This window comes from Humulus lupulus, chromosome 5 (genome assembly GCF_963169125.1).
Source record: "Humulus lupulus chromosome 5, drHumLupu1.1, whole genome shotgun sequence".
Taxonomy (NCBI): Eukaryota; Viridiplantae; Streptophyta; class Magnoliopsida; order Rosales; family Cannabaceae; genus Humulus; species Humulus lupulus.
The window spans coordinates 115,919,927-115,937,581 of NC_084797.1; the positions used below are offsets into that span (position 1 = coordinate 115,919,927).

At 43.5% G+C, this 17,655-nt stretch overlaps 1 protein-coding gene across 1 annotated transcript; it reads left to right on the plus strand.

Moving 5' to 3' along the window:
- Positions 1 to 3,915: 3,915 nt before the first annotated feature.
- On the plus strand, positions 3,916 to 4,353 carry LOC133779400 (uncharacterized mitochondrial protein AtMg00820-like). Its single transcript, XM_062219366.1, has one exon. It carries the CDS (start codon positions 3,916 to 3,918, stop codon positions 4,351 to 4,353), a length of 438 nt encoding a protein of 145 aa, XP_062075350.1.
- Positions 4,354 to 17,655: the final 13,302 nt, after the last annotated feature.

The window sequence follows — 17,655 nt, forward strand, 5'->3', positions numbered from 1 at the left end:
TACATCAATATGAACACTAAGTGGACGTAGGTTGTTACCATTGTATAGGGGCCGAACCACTATAAATTGTTTGTATCGTTTATCTTTTCGTTTGGAGTTCTTCTCATTTTCATCTTACTTTATATCATTTATCTGACTTCGTGTCATTGGCCTATTTGAGGGTGCTTTCAGTAAGAGCTGAACTCAAGACTTCCAATAAAATCAAATGGCGAAAACATCCAGAAAGACGGGACAAACTTCTGGTGCTTCATGTACCCAAAATCCTCCACAAAATGTGGCTGAAGATGAACCACAGTTTGATTTTGAAGAGGAGGAAATGAATTCTAAGACCTTGAGGACAACACTGATTGTGTTGCAGGAGGAGTTAGCCAATCTGAGGACTAATCAGGAAAATATGGCTGAGACGATGGGGTTGTAATAGAGGGAAATTGACTGTTAACGTCAAGATTTGAATGAGCAGTAGGCTAACATGGACCGCCAACAAATAGATGCCCCTGCTGCCATGGAAGCAGTCATTCAGATGGCCCAGGGACAACTTGCACCAACTTCTCAACTGAATCAGCCACCAAGTGTACCACCATAACAAGGCCCAAAATCAAGTCATCCACCTCAACCGACAAGTCCTTTAAGGCCGGAGCAACCTCCTACTGCTTAATAGGATATTCCATTTCATGATCCTGAGCAGCAGCTGCCTCCTCATGATGGTCGAGATAATCCCCGTGTCAAATGCAGAATAGGGCCGGGCGGCCTCCCTAAAGCCCTAGACGCCAAACTGCTGAGGAAGCGAATCCTCCGAGCAAGGGACAAGGTCCTTCTGCAGATAGAAGGCATGCAGATTCTGGCTCTCCGGTTAGGCCCCCCCCGCCCCCCCACGACATAATAATGCCTGGGGACCCACCGACCAACACAAGCATCCCCCTGACGCTCGAGAGGTACCAGCAAGAGGGGGAATAGTGCAATCAACAGGTCGTGCCATAGCCAATCATGTTTTAAGGACGATCATGATTACAATGAAGCTAATTCCGGTGGAGGAAATGATGGTCAAGGGCAAGGAGAGAAAGGTGGAGAAAGGAACCCTCCACTAAGAGAAAATAGGCCTGTGAGGCAGAACACTAGGGGCAGTCTAGGCAACCTATCGTCTTTGATTGGTTGGGTGCTAGAGAGCAAAGGCGTGGATTTGACGACTTGAAAGATGTGCTCAATGATAGGCAGGAAAGGCACGATGAGTATGCTGCTCCAGCATCGGTCGCCCCAGCGATACCCAACGCAGTACAAGCCCAGATCGTTGCGCTGAATCAGGCTGTCCAGCAGCTAGTGGGGAGCCGAACATCCCACATCGAGTATGATCGCAGAAGAGGCACTCCATTCATATTAAGAATAGCAATGGTAGAAACCCCAAGCAAATTTAAGATGCCAGTATTGCCCAACTTCGATGGATATGGGGACCTAGTATCTCATGTGAATAAATTTGAGATACATATGGACATCCAGAAGGTGTCGGATGATGCTCGTTGCAGAATCTTTCTGGCAACCTTATCTGATTCCCTCCTGCTAGCATAGTGTCATGGGAGATGTTCGTAAAGGAGTTCTACGACCAATTCTACGCTGGTCGAGTACATCTGACTAAAGCCAACCAACTGGTTGAGATACACCAGAAGGAGGGAGATTCCTTAAAGGAATATGTCCAGCGTTTTATGCGTGTGGCAGCTAGAGCTAAGATGGTTGGCGACAAGGGGAAAATGATTGCCCTTATTTCTCAAGTGCGGCGCCACTCACCCCTCTGGAACATTTTATGGAAGAATGGGGTGAAGAGTACCAAAAAATTCCTGGATCGAGCAGACCTATACATCAAGCTCGAAGAGGTGATAGATAACAAAGGGAAGTCACCTGCAGGAGACAAGGGACCAAAGGAAGATCCCGCCAAAGCCACCAATGGGTCAGATAAACCCAATGGCAATGGCAAAAACAACGGGAAATTGGGTGGAAAAAAGGCAAACAACTAGCCATCGACGTCAGAAAATAAGCGCCCTAAGGGTAACAGATACGAGCCAAGATTCACAAATTACAAGGCCCTAGTCGAAATCAAGGTGGATGTGTACCAGGCAACCAACACCAATGTCTGAGCTTTGAGCCTTTTTTCAAACTATTCACAAAGGAGGCAAGTCAGTTTGTGATTTTCTTCTCAAGTTTAAATATATTTTTAACCCTTATTATTTACCCAAAAACAGACTACCTGATGATGTGGCTAGATTGATCTACACGAGGGATGCATGTGGCAGTTTTAAGTGAGCATATCCTCCTCGACCCTCAACCCTCGACCAAGAGATCATTGGCTTATCAAGTATCATAATCATGGGCGACGAGCCTGGTCATACTCAGTTATTTCCTTCAAATATGCAATCTTGTAATTACGTATTAATGGTAATTTTCATTATTATTTAGATACACATGTATTAAGTGTAATTAAGGCCCATTGGCCCATGTAAGCCTCCTTGGGCCATAAATAAGAATCAAAGCGCTCAAGAGAGGGGGCTTTTTGACTTTCAAACATTTGGCTTAAGAACATTTGAGCTGAGAGATTCTAAAGAGAGAAAGAGTGTTGTTATCCATCACAATTGTATTTATCTGAGATTTAGTGAAACTTGTGAACCCTAGTTCATTGATCACTGTTCTTGGAATACTACATCAATAAGAACACTAAGTGGACGTAGGTTGTTACCATTCTATTGGGGCCGAACCACTATATATTGTTTGTGTCCTTTATCTTTTCGTCTGGAGTTATTATCATTTTAATCTTACTTTATATCGTTTATCTGACACTGTGTCGTTGACCAATTCGAGGGTCAACACTTATGCTACCCTTTGGGAACCTATCTCTAATGTCGATTATCAGATATACTTAGTAAATGGTATGGATCAAGCCTATGATTCTTTTGTCACCTCTGTTTTCATGCGTCCTCAAAAACCCACACCAGAAGAACGCCACAGCTTTCTTCTCTAATTTGATTCTCGCCTTGAATGTCAAACGTTTGTTGCCCAAATTAATTTCCTCCAAGAAAACTTTGCCCAGCTCAATTCGTCCTCTTCCCCTACCTATTGGCCTTCTCCACAAAGACAACCAAAACTCTTTTAACCCAATTTCTCTTCCCGGTCCTCTCACCCCTCCCACTCTTTCTCCTCATCCCAGTGCCTTCTTTGCCGACCACCTACTCGACCAAATAACCTTTAATGGGCATCTCCTCCCTCTTACTCTTCTGGTTCTCAGTGACAAACTGTCATGTTGTTGATACGGGCCTCACTCTTCTTGCTCAGTCTCATATGCCCCTAACCTACTGATATTATGTATTCCAAACTTTTGTTTACCTCATAAATCGTATGCCCACCCCTGTTCTTCATTCTTCCTCTCCCTATGCCCCCCTATACTAAAAATCTCCATCTTATGCTCATTTGTGAGTCTTTGGCTGCTTTTGTTCCACTTTCTTGCGTCCATACACCGATCATAAACTTCAACTTTTCTCCAAACCTTGTGTTTTTCTTGGTTATAGTACCAAACATAAGGGTTATTTTTCTCTCAATCAGGATACCAGCCTCTTGCACATCTCTCAGCATGTTGTTTTCAATGAACATTCCTTTCCTTTTCACTCTTCCACTTCCTCATCCATTTCTTTCCCCTCCGCTACTTCTCCTTCTAATTTTCTTTCCTCTCCCCCACCTGATTTACCTTGTCCACCTTTTGTTGCCTCATCTCCTCCTCCTTCCACTTTCTCTCCTCCACTTTCACCGTCCACTTCTGCCTCTTCTTCTGTTGCTTCTCCCACTTCTCCATCTTCATCTTCCCCTACCTCTCTTCCTTTAGTTGTGGATTAATGTGACTCATGTGATGTCTTACCATCTTCAACTACTAATGTACATCATATGCTAGAACTTGCTAAAGCGGGCATTCATAAGCCCAAGTTGTATCTTAGTCTGTATGCAGGTACTTCTCCTGAGCCATGCACGTTTGCTCAAGCTTCCAAGTCTACTGATTGGCAGCTTGCTATGCAGAAAGAATACGATGCTCTTGCCCAAAACTCCACTTGGCAGCTAGTACTTCCTCCTCCCAATGCTCATATTGTTTGCTGTAAGTGGGTTTACCATCTCAAATTACATTCTGATGGTTCTATTGATCGGTATAAGGCCCGTCTTGTGGCCAAAGGTTACCATCAAGCTGAAGGTTTGGATTATTTTGATACATTTAGTCTTGTTGTCGCGACTGCCACTATCAAAGTTGTGCTACATTTAGCTGTTAGTAAGGATTGGCCTATTCGTCAACATGATGTATCTAATGCCTTTCTTCATGGTGATCTTTTTTAAGATGTGTATATGCAGCAACCTCCTGGCTTTGTTGACTCCTCAAAAGCCACTCATGTTTGTTGGTGGATTAAGTCCTTTTATGGCCTAAACAGTCCCCACGTGCTTGGTTTTCTAAACTTACTTCTTCTCGTTTATCATTGGGGTACTCGGCCTCTAAAGCAGATTCTAGTATGTACATGTTTTGATCACCTGAATGTGTGGTTATCATCTTGATTTATGTTGATGACATTCTTGTGACCAATAACAAACCACTCTATGTGCAACGCATTTTAGTTCAACTTCAGTCCCAAATTGCCATTAAAGATATTGGGGATCTTCATTATTTTGTTATGTTTGAGGTCACTCGGTGTAGCATCCCAAACTTTCTAATAGAGCTTAGGGCCTTGATTAGCGTGCTGGGAGGGAAATAATTTAATTAATTATGTTAGTATGTGAATTAAATGATTATGTGATTAGAATTGCATGTTTAGGCAAATTAAATATGCATGTGGGCCCCATTTAGTTATTAGGGGAATATCTGTAATTTTAGCCTGTTGAGGGCATAAATGTGATATATGTTTGTATTGTGATTGATACCACGAGGGTGTGGTGATATATTTGTGATGTGCGATCTAAGACGGTCCTAGGGAGCGGATTAGCTAAATAGTCACAACGAGGTCGAATACCCGGTTCAGGAGGAGCCCAGGGGTATTTTGGGAACATTGTTGGTGTTCGGGATTTACCTGGTAACAGATAGAAATTTATCAATTATTTGGGTATGTTGGGATTAAATGGTGATTTATAGGAACACTTGAGAATTTAGCAGGATGTGGCAATTGACAAGATTGCCCTTGGTGGCATTAAAGGATTGGGGAAAGACATAGGGGCATTTTAGTCATTAGGCTGTTAGGATAGACTTAGGCAGTTGAGTGGCTTTGAGAAAATAATAGAATTAAGAAAAGGTAAAAGGAAGAAAACAGAACTCTCTCTAAATCTCTCACTATATCTCACGGTTCTCTCTGCCTCTCTTGGTCCTTGGAGTAATTTGAGAATTTTGAAGAAAGTTTCCTAGAGAATTAAGGATTCAAGGCAGGGATTTGTTTGGGAAAACAAGCTTGAAGATTTAGGAATTAGCTCAGGCCAAAACTATCACATAGGTAAGAATTTTGTATTGAAATTTTTTAGTATTTTGCTGAAATTTTTTCTATGAAGGGCTAGGTTCAAGTTTGGTTGAATTTAAGTGTGGAGCTTAGGTTGTGATGATGTTTTGTTCAGTTTTTTTATAAGCTTGTATCGATTCCATTGTTTAGATATGAATCTGAAGCTGAATTCTAGGATTGAGGCTCAAAATTGGTGAGTTTTATGGAGGTTCCCTCGTAAAATGCATGGGGAGTACTACGTTTTGGGGCCCAAGCCTCTGCCTTGTTCATCAGGCGTCGCGGCCCGTTTGAACGCAGGGGCCTGGAGGCCTCGGAAATTTTCCCAGGCACCGCAGCACAAGACTTAGTGCACTGCGGCCCGTGTCCTTTAGCAGAGAGGGCTTTGCCCTCTGACTTGAGCTCGCCGCAGCCCTTAAGGGCTGGGCCATGACTCACATGTGGAATAATGGATGTTTGAGGTTTTTATGCTCGGGAACCCAAATGTTAGGGCTCGGGAAGGATTTTACTACCCGGTTGAGTAGAATCCAAGGTCCCGGAGGCTAGATTAATGTTCTGAAGTTCTTATTTTGTTTACGGCTTGATTGGTGGTTATTATGAATGCATTATGACTGGATTTTCAATGAGGCTCGGGTGAGAGGACTGTGCTCGGGATCGCGTAACTTAAATAGCTTGGGACAAAGGTAAGAAAACTGTTGTACTCGTAGAGCAAGACATGGCCCTATTGTTTTGTGTTTCGGGGCGTGGCCCCATTGTTTATGTTTAGTATACGTGTGAATATATGTGAATATTATCCTGTGTTATGCCTATCTATGAATGAACGGCGAAGGCCGGGACGACGAAGGTTGAGAACGGTAAGAGGTGGGTACGGCAAGGATCCGGGATTGGCATTGAGCATGCTGAGTGCAGGCTAGAGGGTGAGACCCTCTAAGGATGCTGATCCACCCGCTCGGTGAAGACCGTGAACCCAGGGCCTGGTAAAGCATCTGGGGAGGCGTAGGCCGCTATGTGTTTAGCCTGTTGGTTGTTTTGATATATGCTATGGATTGTAATGTTATATGTTATATTTTGAGTTTTCTTGCTGGGCTTCGGCTCATGGGTGCTCTATAGTGCAGGTAAGGGCAAAGGAAGGGTCGACCAACCATAAGTACTATTATCCCTCAAAATCCAAGAGATGACATAGCGAATGAGAAAGCGGCACGTGGTAGTACAAGTCATGGAAAAATGGCAAAGTATTGAAAAAAGACCGATGAACAAAATAGGATAGGTCCAAGACCTAAAAGGAAGTTGACTAGTCCTAAACCCCCTAGGGGTGGTCGGCCTGGCCCTAGCCCCCTATGGGTGGTCGACCTGGCATGCTCAAGGACTGTATGAGGTGGTCGGCCCACCCTATTCTTCAAAGGGTGGTCGGCCTAAACTCCTAAATAAACTTTGCTGGATAAAGTTCACGCTCGTTAAAGCTAAAATAATCAGGCCTAGAACCCAAAGGTTCAACAGGCCTAGAACCTAGAAGTTCATCAGGCCTAGCACCCAGAAGATTAGCAGGGCTAGCACCCAGAGGGTCATCAGGCCTAGCACCCAAGCTCTAAAAGGTCCTTGGGCCAAGCACCTAAGTCTCATAGACAAACCATGATTTAATTTTTTCCTGAAGGTTTCAATCGTGCATCGTCAACCACGATTCAAAGAAACAATGGAAAGACCCACGATCCCATAACTATGGGGAGGTGGACGCATATCTCCGCTCACAATGATCGTCTACCAAACCACGATCCCTAGTCTTGTTGATCATGTAAATACTCCTGGGTACTATAAATAAAGGACGCAGAGCTTCATATGGGGGACTTTTAGGGGACGATTTTTAGACAAATATTTTCTGGGGAGAGACTCTCGTAAAATTGGTGACGAATGACCTCTTCAGTTCATCTGTATAATTATCTATCGAGTGATTCAATACTAAAGACTAAGTTGATTAGGTCATTATTGTTCATCAAAATAGCACTGAACCACTATAAATTTCTGTGTGTTTGTTTATGATATTTGTACTCTGTCTTATACTATATTTATTTCATTCAAAGGTGTCTATACTGTACATACGACCATTGGCCAATTTCACATGTCAACATTTTGGTGCTTTCATTGAGAGTGTAAAATCAAGAAACACAGTCTCATTATTTTTACGATGCCTCCAAAACCAAGTCAGACAAAGAAGATGACTCCCAGGGATTCCACCACTCAGGATCCCATCGATCCCATTAAGGAACCTTGGGTGGAGGTTGGAGATCAACCTGATGCGGAAGATCCACAAGATTCACACCAGGAGGAGATGGCATAATTTCTGGCAAGGCAGGAAGCCTTTGTTGCAGAAATTTCAATCAAGAGGGCAACTATGGAACGGAAATGGCGGGAGTAGATGAGTAGGTCTAGAGGATGATCCAGAAGGAGCAGGAAGATGACCGAAGGCACCAGGAGGCTACTGTAGTCCTAGAGGCGGCTACCCACTTAGCCGAGTTCACGCTAAAGTTGCTGCTCAGGTGATGAGGGAGGCTCCAGCCAAAGCGGTTGGGATGCAATACAACAGTAACAGGGAGCCCCAAGGGAGGATTCAAACCCCAAGGATTTTCTTAGAGCCACTTTCCCATAGATAGGATGAAGAGGCGCAGTCTAATATTGCCTCCACCATGACTAAGAAGAATAACACTTCATCTTGAAGTAAGAATGTTACCAACCCAAAGGTCCCCTTCTAGGGGGATAGATGAAATGGCATAAGAGAGGAAGGTTAGAAATCTAAGAGGCATGATTGGAATGGAAACGACCACTCAAAGTCTCAAAGTCATGTAGGAGGAGTGGCTCGGGGGCAGGATCGCACTGTCAATGGCAAAACACACCTACAACCCCTACACCCTTTGTCTCGCAAGGGAAAAAAACCAATGAACAACACCAATACCATGTTTGATAGGCCTGGAAAAGATGCACAACCTCAGGATCTGAGGGAGTTCATCATTAGGGGACCAGTGCTCAAGAGGGGGTACCAGGGAATTCTACTCGACATGGAGCAACAATCCCACCAGCAGCGCAGGCTCAAATAGAAGCACTCACCATGGCTGCTCAGGGCCTGACTAAGAAACCTTCTGATATCGAGTTGGCTCATAAAAGGGGGAGTCCCTTCAGTACCAAGATCGAAGTTGCTCAACCACCACCGAAATACAAGACCCCGAAACTTCCAACATACACTGGGAAGGAGGACCTAGTACGATACATTTGAAAGTTCGAGGATTAGATGGAGTTACTCGATGTGGAGCATGATTATTGGTGTAGGGTATTCCCTACCACTCTCTCTGACTCAGCTCAGGAATGGTATTGGAAATTTAAACATAGATCCATCTCTTCCTGGGAGCAGTTCAGGAAGGAATTTTGCAAGGGGATGGATTGAACAAGTTTAGGCCAGTTAGCTAGCTGACATCAAGCAAGGGAAGGATGAATCCCTGAAGGACTACAACCAATGATTCATGAGGGAGGGAAATTGAGCATCCATAGTAGCAAATGAAGAGAAGTTTGTTTCCATCTCGACAGGAATAATTTATCATAGTCCCTTATGAGATAGCATACATAGCAACCCCATCAACACCTTGCAGGAGTTCTTGGATTGAGCAAACAAATACATGAAGCTAGATGACGCCATAATGAAGGAAGAAAACTACATAAACCATCCAACCACTATCAAGGCAGGCAAGAACAGTGAAAACCCTCAGGGCAGCAATGGGGCCAACAGTAAAAAGAGGAGTACCTTAGGGGTCGAGCAGGGTGGAGAAAAGAAGGCTAAGTCAGCATTAACTGACAAACAACCTAAGCATCAGCCCTACCATCCCAGGCTCACCAATTATACTTTCCTCACTACATCAAGGGTCGAGATTTACTTGGCAACATACCAGGAGGTACCATACCGAAAGCCACCACCCTAACGCTCAGATGGAAAGAGGGACAAGAACAAGTTTTGCCGTTTCCATAATGACTATGGACACGACACAAACAACTGCAAATAGTTGAAGAATGAGATAGAGTTTCTCCTCGATCAGGAAAACTCTTGAGGTACTGAGTCAAGAACGAAACCCCAAGCAGGAATCCAGAGTTCCGAAGGCAAAGGAGTCCACCACTGGAGGCAGCGGCCGTGGACTTCACATTGGATACCATATGTGGGGGGGCCCACATAACAGGCAACCATAATAATGATCGTGAGCGATACGCAAGGATCCTAAGACATGAGGTAGGGGAGTCTTCCAAGTGGATGGCAGTCGAGGAGTGGTCTCCAAAAAATCTGAAGTATGGAAGTGAAACTCTCACTTTTACGTATGATGATGCAAGGCACGTGAGGTACCCCCACAATGACCCTCTGGTCCTTACCATTCAAATCGCAAATGCTCGAGTGAAGAAATTCTTAGTGGATATGGGATGCTCAGTAGATATCATGTAGAAAGTGAAGAAGAAGCTCGTAGTAAATGACATGATACCTTATTCCCAAGGAACTATCAGACTACCGGTCACGGTGGGGGATGCTCCTAGGCACGAAACTGTGATGAAATAGTTCCTGGTGGTAGATGTCTCATTTAATTGTTATAAGGCAATGCCATTCTGCTTGATGAACGTAGGAGCCACCTACCAATGTTTAATGAATGGCATGTTTTCAGACTTGATCGGCAAAAATATGGAGGTATATGTCGATAACATGTTGGTCAAGTCGAAAGAAGCTGGAAGGCATGTTCAAAACTTGGAGGAATGCTTTGCAATACTTATAATGTCTCACATGAAGTTAAATCCTCTCAAGTGCTCGTTTGGAGTTGGTTCTCGTAAGTTTCTCAGATACATAGTCAATTCACGTGGAATTGAGGCTAACCCCTAGAAGATGAAAGCATTGATCGACATGAAGTCACCTACCACAATTGAAGAAGTGTAAAGCTTAACATGGAGAGTAGCTTCCCTCAGTAGGTTCATGTCAAATTCTACAGAGAAGTTTGTCCCATTCTTTAACTTACTGAGGGGCAGTAAGAAAATCTGAGGAATGTGAGAAAGCCTTCCAAACCTTAAAGGACCATCTCGCTCAACCTCCCATCCTAGAAAAGCAAATAGATGGCGAAGTACTATTCATCTATTTGGCAATCACTGAGCATGCGATCAGCGCTACTTTGGTGAAAGAAGAAAACAAGGTACAACACCCTGTGTACTATATCAGTGAAAGGCTAGTAGGTGCGGAGTCTAAGTATCCCCCTCTTGAAAAGTTAGCCTACTATTTAGTAATCGCCTCTCAAAAGTTGCACCCATACATCCAAGCTTACTCAATCCGAGTCCTAACCGATCAACCGCTATGACAAGTTCTTCAGAAACCAAAGGCCTCGGGACGATTACTCAAATGGGTGGTGGGGTTACGACAATTTGATATCACTTATCATTCAAGGACAGTGATAAATGGACAAGCATTGGCAGACTTCATAGTTTAAGTGACCATCCTTGAAGACCGTTCTTACCAATCAGAGAATGGAGATACTGAGAAGGAAGGAGATACTTCTGTATGGAAGCTATATCTTGATGGAGCATCCAATGAACACAACTTAGGCGCAGGAATCATATTGATTACTTCGAAGAATCATCAAATCCACTATGCTCTCAGATTTGTATTCGAGCCAATATTAGTAGGATTACGCTTATCTCTGTACATCCCTGTAGATTATACGTACATGTACATCCTTGTAGAGTATACGTGCATGTACATCCCTGTAGAGTTGAATACGTGCATGTACATCCCTGTACATATTTAGCGATTCTCAGTTAGTGGTGTACTAGGTTTTGGGGAAGTGCCAAGCCAACAAACTTAGGATGGTGTAGTACCTAAACAAGGTGAAGGACTAGTTGACACAGTTCAAGAGATGCTCAATTACACAAGTCCCACGGGAGCAGAATACCAATGTTGATGACTTAGCCAAGCTTGCCAGTGCCAAAGATGCGAACACCCTGAATGTTGTTCCTATCGAATACTTGGCAAAAAGAAGCATAACCGAGTAGGAGGCACTACCTGTTGAGTTAGGAGATACATGGATGAGTCCTATTATTAACTATCTCAACCAAGGAGTAGTACCCAATGATCGGAACAAAGCAAGGAAGTTGCTGAGACAAGTCGCATGATATATGATAGTCGAAGGGGTCCTGTACAAACGAGGGTACTCCCTACCACTGCTAAGGTGTATTACGCTAGACCAGTCAAATCTATTAATGATCGAGTTACATGAGGGATTTTGTGGAGATCACGCTTAAGGGTAGAGCCTATCAAAGAAAATCCTAAGACAAGGATACCTTTGGCCAACAATGAATGAAGACTCGATGGAGTATGTCAAAAGATGCCACAAGTGTCAGATGTTCTCCAAGACAACTCGGGCGTCACCTAATGAATTAACACAAATGCAAAGTCCTTGGCCCTTCGTTGTATGAGGAATCGACGTGATCGAAAAGCTACCCATGGGAAGGGGAGGAGACCAATTTGTTGTTACAGTTGTAGACTACTTCACCAAATAGACTGAAGCAGAACCACTCACCACCATCACCTCGAAGAAAGTCTTAAAATTTGTGGTGAAGAATATCATATGTCGATTCGGTTTGCCAAAGAAGATAGTCTCAGACAGTGCGACTCAATTTGACAGTGATATCGACTTTTGTACGAGGCATGGAATCACAAAGAGTTTTTCCTCAGTAGCACACCCCCAAGTTAATGGTCAAGTAGAAGCAGTGAAAAAGACTATCAAAGACACTTTGAAGAAACACCTTGAACAAACCAAAGGAGCCTGGCCAGAATTACTTCCGGAGCTCCTATGGTCACATCAAATGGCGACAGACCATACGCCATTCTCTTTGGCATTTGGGTATGAAGCCATGTTGCGATTTGAACTCACTCCCCCATCGCATAGATGAGAGACATACGATCAAGGGAAGAACCATCAACTAGTAGAAGATTCGCTCAATTTAATCGAAGAAAGACAAGAAAAGGAATGTCTCAGAGTAGCAACACATCAAAAAAGTGGCCAGATACTTCAGCTCTAGAGTTAAAGATCAAAAATTTCAAGTCATAGACTTACTACTCAAGAAGGTGTTCCTTAACACTAAGAACACTGTAGGAGGGGTACTAGGACCTAATTGGGAAGGGCCATACCTTGTGGAGGAGGAAATCCCACCAAGGACGTACAAGATAGCTTGACTGAATGGATAACTAATAAAGCACTATTGGAATGGCGAACACCTCCACCGGTACTATCAGTGAAGTTGTTCCACATTGACACAAGTTTTAATTTGCAAATGTAGTATTTTCAAATTCTCTATGTAATAGCCATTGTGCTTCAATGAATGAATGCATTTAATTTCTTAAGTTTCTGTTAATTCATTAAATGACATTCAACAAGAGACATGTCCTAGGACCTTGTCGCCAAACTATTTGATCATGTTCGTTCCAAGTTCTTGAGGAACATATCGACCCACACGATCAATAAGAGAGATAGGTCCTAGGACCTTGTCGTCAAATTATGGATCATGTTCGATCTTTGTTCCTGAGGAGCCTATCGACCCATATGATCCAAACAAGACACTTTTCCGAGGACCTTGTCGTCAATTTATTTGATCATGTTCGATCTTGGTTCTTGAGGAACCTATCGACCTATACTATCAACAAAAGAGACTGGTCCAAGGACCTTGACGTCAAATTATGAATCATGTTCAATCTCGGTTCATGAGGAGCCTATCGACCCATACGATCCAAACAAGAGACTTGTCCGAGGACCTTTTCATCAATTTATTTGATCATGTTAGATCTTGGTTCTTGAGGAACCTATCGACCTATACGATCAACAAAAGAGACTGGTTCGAGGACCAACCACCATTATTTTATCACGTTCGACCCTGGTTCTTGAGGAACCTATCGACCTATACGATCAAAAAAGAGACTGGTCTGATGGCCAGTCGCCATCATCGGATCAAAATTGAATCTGGTCCTTGAGGGACCGATAGATAGTTTTATCTAAGATTCATTATAGGCTCGATTAGCCTATCTAGACCCGGTTGGTTCAACATAGACACTTCAGTCTACAATCATTATAATGAGTATAAGAGAGATTACCTAGATCGTGATCGATACATGCTACACAATCTGCAACTGTGTATAGGTATCATTACTACTGAGTATGAAACCATCACCCAAATACCAATTAGGGAGAAGCATTTTTCTGCTTGAATCATTGGGTGAAAAGGATAGTACTATGTATCTAAACGCTCGAAGCAAGACATGGTCAAGTAGCAAGTGACCAAGGATTTTAAAACCATGATCACTTGGGGGGGCATATAGTACATGCCGATAGGGGTATACACAAGCAATGAGGACGTGACCTTAATTACTAAGCAAGCTCAAGTTTTTTCTAGGACATTTGTTCAACATATGTTACGAACGTGCAAAAATCAAAAAACAGAAAAGGCATTGGTGGGGAGACTCCTAGCCAAGTCCCTTATAGGGTGGTCGGCCAGATCATCAATCCTATAGGGTGGTTGGCCTATCACCTATGGGGTGGTCGATCTGACTATTTTGTTCATGGTACTTGGTTAAGTATCGTACTACTCACATTACCATGGTTGTTAGCGTGAAAAGCGTAAAGGAGTAAGGGTAGTATGACATGTGAAATACATGTGTTTAGAGTATACTGATACCTTAACCAATGAGGGTTGTGAGTTGATATACTTAGTAAGCGTTAGAAATAAAAATTTTCACTCAATACACTGAGTACTCAAAAAAAAAAAGCATAAAGGCATAAAATGTAATATGTAAAAATTGTCAAGTACAAGGTGCCCCACCAATGACACAAAAGGAAAGACAAAGTAAATGACCAAAATAAGACTAACTAGGGAGAGGAGTATCATCTGAATGACCACCCTGAGCCTCGATAGCCTCACGAGCCAGACAGTTCCTAAGCTCCTTTGCTCGCATCTTCCCAGGAAGGAAATCCAAGTTGAGATCTTTGTTGGACTTCCAGATCTAGTAGAAGCAAGAGAAAATTGTGTCTAAATACTCCTATCGAGCTTTGTCCCGAGTAGCCTTCACCTCTTGCTCCTTCTCGACAAGAGCATCCTTTTGCAGTTGATCCATTTCGGCAATTAGCTTTTCCTTCTCAGCTTCAGATTGTTTGAGCTGATCGGCAAGTTTCCCCTCCATCTAGGTTACTCTGAGAGTAAACTTGGTCACTTCCTACTATTTAAATTCCACGATACTACGGAGAGTGCTGATCAATTCAACTTTCAAAGAAATGTCCACATCCCTAGAGGCAAGAATGCGCCTAAGGTTTAGCACCTCTAGTCGGACAACTTCAATCCCAGAATGAAGGTTGGAAAGCATAGAGGTATACTCTACCGACCTATCACAGACATTGGAGACCAACATCAGCACCTGCAAAATACATACAAGTGTTAGATAACGTCAGCACATAAGAGGACTTACACTCTTAATGTCAAGGAATGACTTCGTCAGGATGGTGTTCAAGTCCTCATTCTTAATCCCATTAAAAGTCATTTTCCTCTGCTCCAGATGGGAGTCTTGGTCCATGATTGCACCTAAATTCCGTATGGCAGACTAGTGTGGCTCAGATAAGGGAGCAGGCACAAAAGAGGAGGCATCTGCATCAATGATACTAGGAGGTACCGGTGTATGCAAGGATGGCTCTACCTTTGCGACAGGACTAGATGCCAAAGGATTCGGAGAAGGCACCTCGGGAGGAACCTCCGTTATCAACTCAGGCTCAACCCTGGCCCTCTTCGCCGCTCGAACGGAAGGGCTAGTCTCGATTGGAGTAGACCTTTGTTGGGTGTGAACAAAGTCGAACATATCTGAACATGCAAAATAAGATAAAATATTAGCGGGATATCAAATATAGATGAAACATAAAGTAAAGACGATAAAAGGGTCGAACCTTCTGAATGAGATTCGGGTTCGAATGTGGCTTCAACAAAATCATCTGAAGCAAGCAGTGAGTGCGCGGATGCACCCACCTCATCACCCTCATATCTAGTTAGCGTGGGTAAAGAGGGTACCTCCTTGATATGAAGTGGTCCTGGGGAGTCTATGGCGTTCACGGGCTCGGGACTATCTTCAATTGGAACATTGGCGATAGTAGAAGGAAACACCCTGACCTTCCTAAGGTTCTCTGAAGTAACAAGGGTCTTGACATTCTTCTCCTTAGGGGTCATATTAATCAATTCCTTTGCCCTAACAATCATAGCCTGGGTTGGGTGCGGTCTATAAAAATGCCCGACGTGTTTAAACTTGGAGTAATCGGCCTCTACATCCTTAGTGAAGAAATAGTTAACGACATATCTAAACGCCTCGCTATTTCTAGAGATCTCTTCCAAGAAGGTGTTGATACCCTCGCTCGTATAATGGTGGAAATGGAAGTACATCGAGTTGCACTGAGAAGGGTTTGTCTTTAGATCAAATAAGTAGGGGATCTCATGAGGAACTGGAGTAGCCAATTTTTTAGGATGATAGATAATGTACAACGCAGATAACACCAAGATCGCATTGGGAGCCAAATGAGAGGGACTGACATGCTCTGGAAGTATGGATGAAGAGTAAGTATGGTGCCAGACTTGATGGCAGAGCGTGTCCAGGTGCACATAGCCAAAGGGGGTCCTCAGCTCTGTCATCTAAACCAGGGATAATAATAGAAATTCCAGAGAGGTCAAAGATCTTCCTTTAGTTCTTTAGCTTCTCTTCATTCATGTCAGAGGCAACCCCTTTGAACCAAACTACCTCGTAATCACTAGGGCAAGGCTTCTCAACTGGTTTCCATATGATATCATTGGCAATGGTGGCCCCAGAATCTGATGAATGGAAATCTTTTCGTTGTCTCTTCTTTAGCTGCGTAGCTAGCGAGATTGTCATGCTGTTGGGAGAAGGGCAAACAATGTTAGGCTGGAACATGTTAATAGAACGTTCATGAGGATGAGTAGCCTAGCAATGAGAGCTTGCGGTATGTTCTCGCTAAGAAGAAGAGTGATGGGGAACCTAACTGGTATCCCGATGCAAAGGGCGTTGCAAGGAGTCTCACTGACCAGACAGACTCCGCTGAGAAGAATGACTTCGTTGAGATGTGCCTTGAGAACCACGGGGAGTACTATGTTAAGAAGAGATCTGATAAGAGCCAGATGAAGAGCCCTGAGTTATGTGCTTGGAAATATGAGGATTATCTTTGAAGGGTTGCTAAGTTGTCTATTTTACTCTCACCATTGGGCTATGACTTTTCAAGAAATCTTCCTCACTGGATAAATATAAAGAGGAGCGAGGGAAAATCCTTTTCACCCTTTCCAAGTAAACCTGTGGAGTACGCTTGCTTATAGACTTATCTGACGATGAGGAGCTGGACATCTGCAATAAAGGAAAAATAAAGAGTAAAGTTAGTACATCAACATAATGATGCCAATAGCTGGGGGCATATCAATAAACTAAAGAGAAAAATTGAAGAAACCGAAGGAAAAAAAATTTAGGGTCCTGGGTGGTCGGCCTATGGTTGGCCTGACCACCCTAGATTTTGGATCCTTGGTTGGCCAATGCTAAGGTTTAGGCTGACCACCCAGGACTGGGAACCCTGGAAATCGCCAAGGACATGGGACTTCAGTCTAAAGTTGATTTTGTAACCCTTGAAATCGCCCAAGGGTTAAGCCTAGAAATCGCCTAGGCTAGGGAACGCCTAGGGGTGGTTGGCCCATGATGGAAGCCCTAGGGGTGGTTGACCCATGATGAACTTCACAAGCCTGGAAATCACCTAGGCTAAAGGAGGCCTAGGGGTGCTCGACCCATGATGAAATTTACAAACCTGGAAATCGCCTATCCCAGATGTGAAGCCCTAAAAATAGCCCAACCCTAATTTTCATAAGCCTGGAAATCACCCAGGCCAAGGAAACTCAAGGGTGGTCGGCCTAGGGTTTTACAAGCCTATAATTCGCCCAGGCTAGTGAATTGAAGGTGGTCGACCTACTAACCTCTAAACCCTAAAGCATCACACAAAAACGGGAGAGGATCAAGTTTTTTTTTTATTAAAAACATGTTTTTTGTTCAGACAAGTCAGCTGTTGTGAATCAAAGCAGAGCAAAGCAAGAG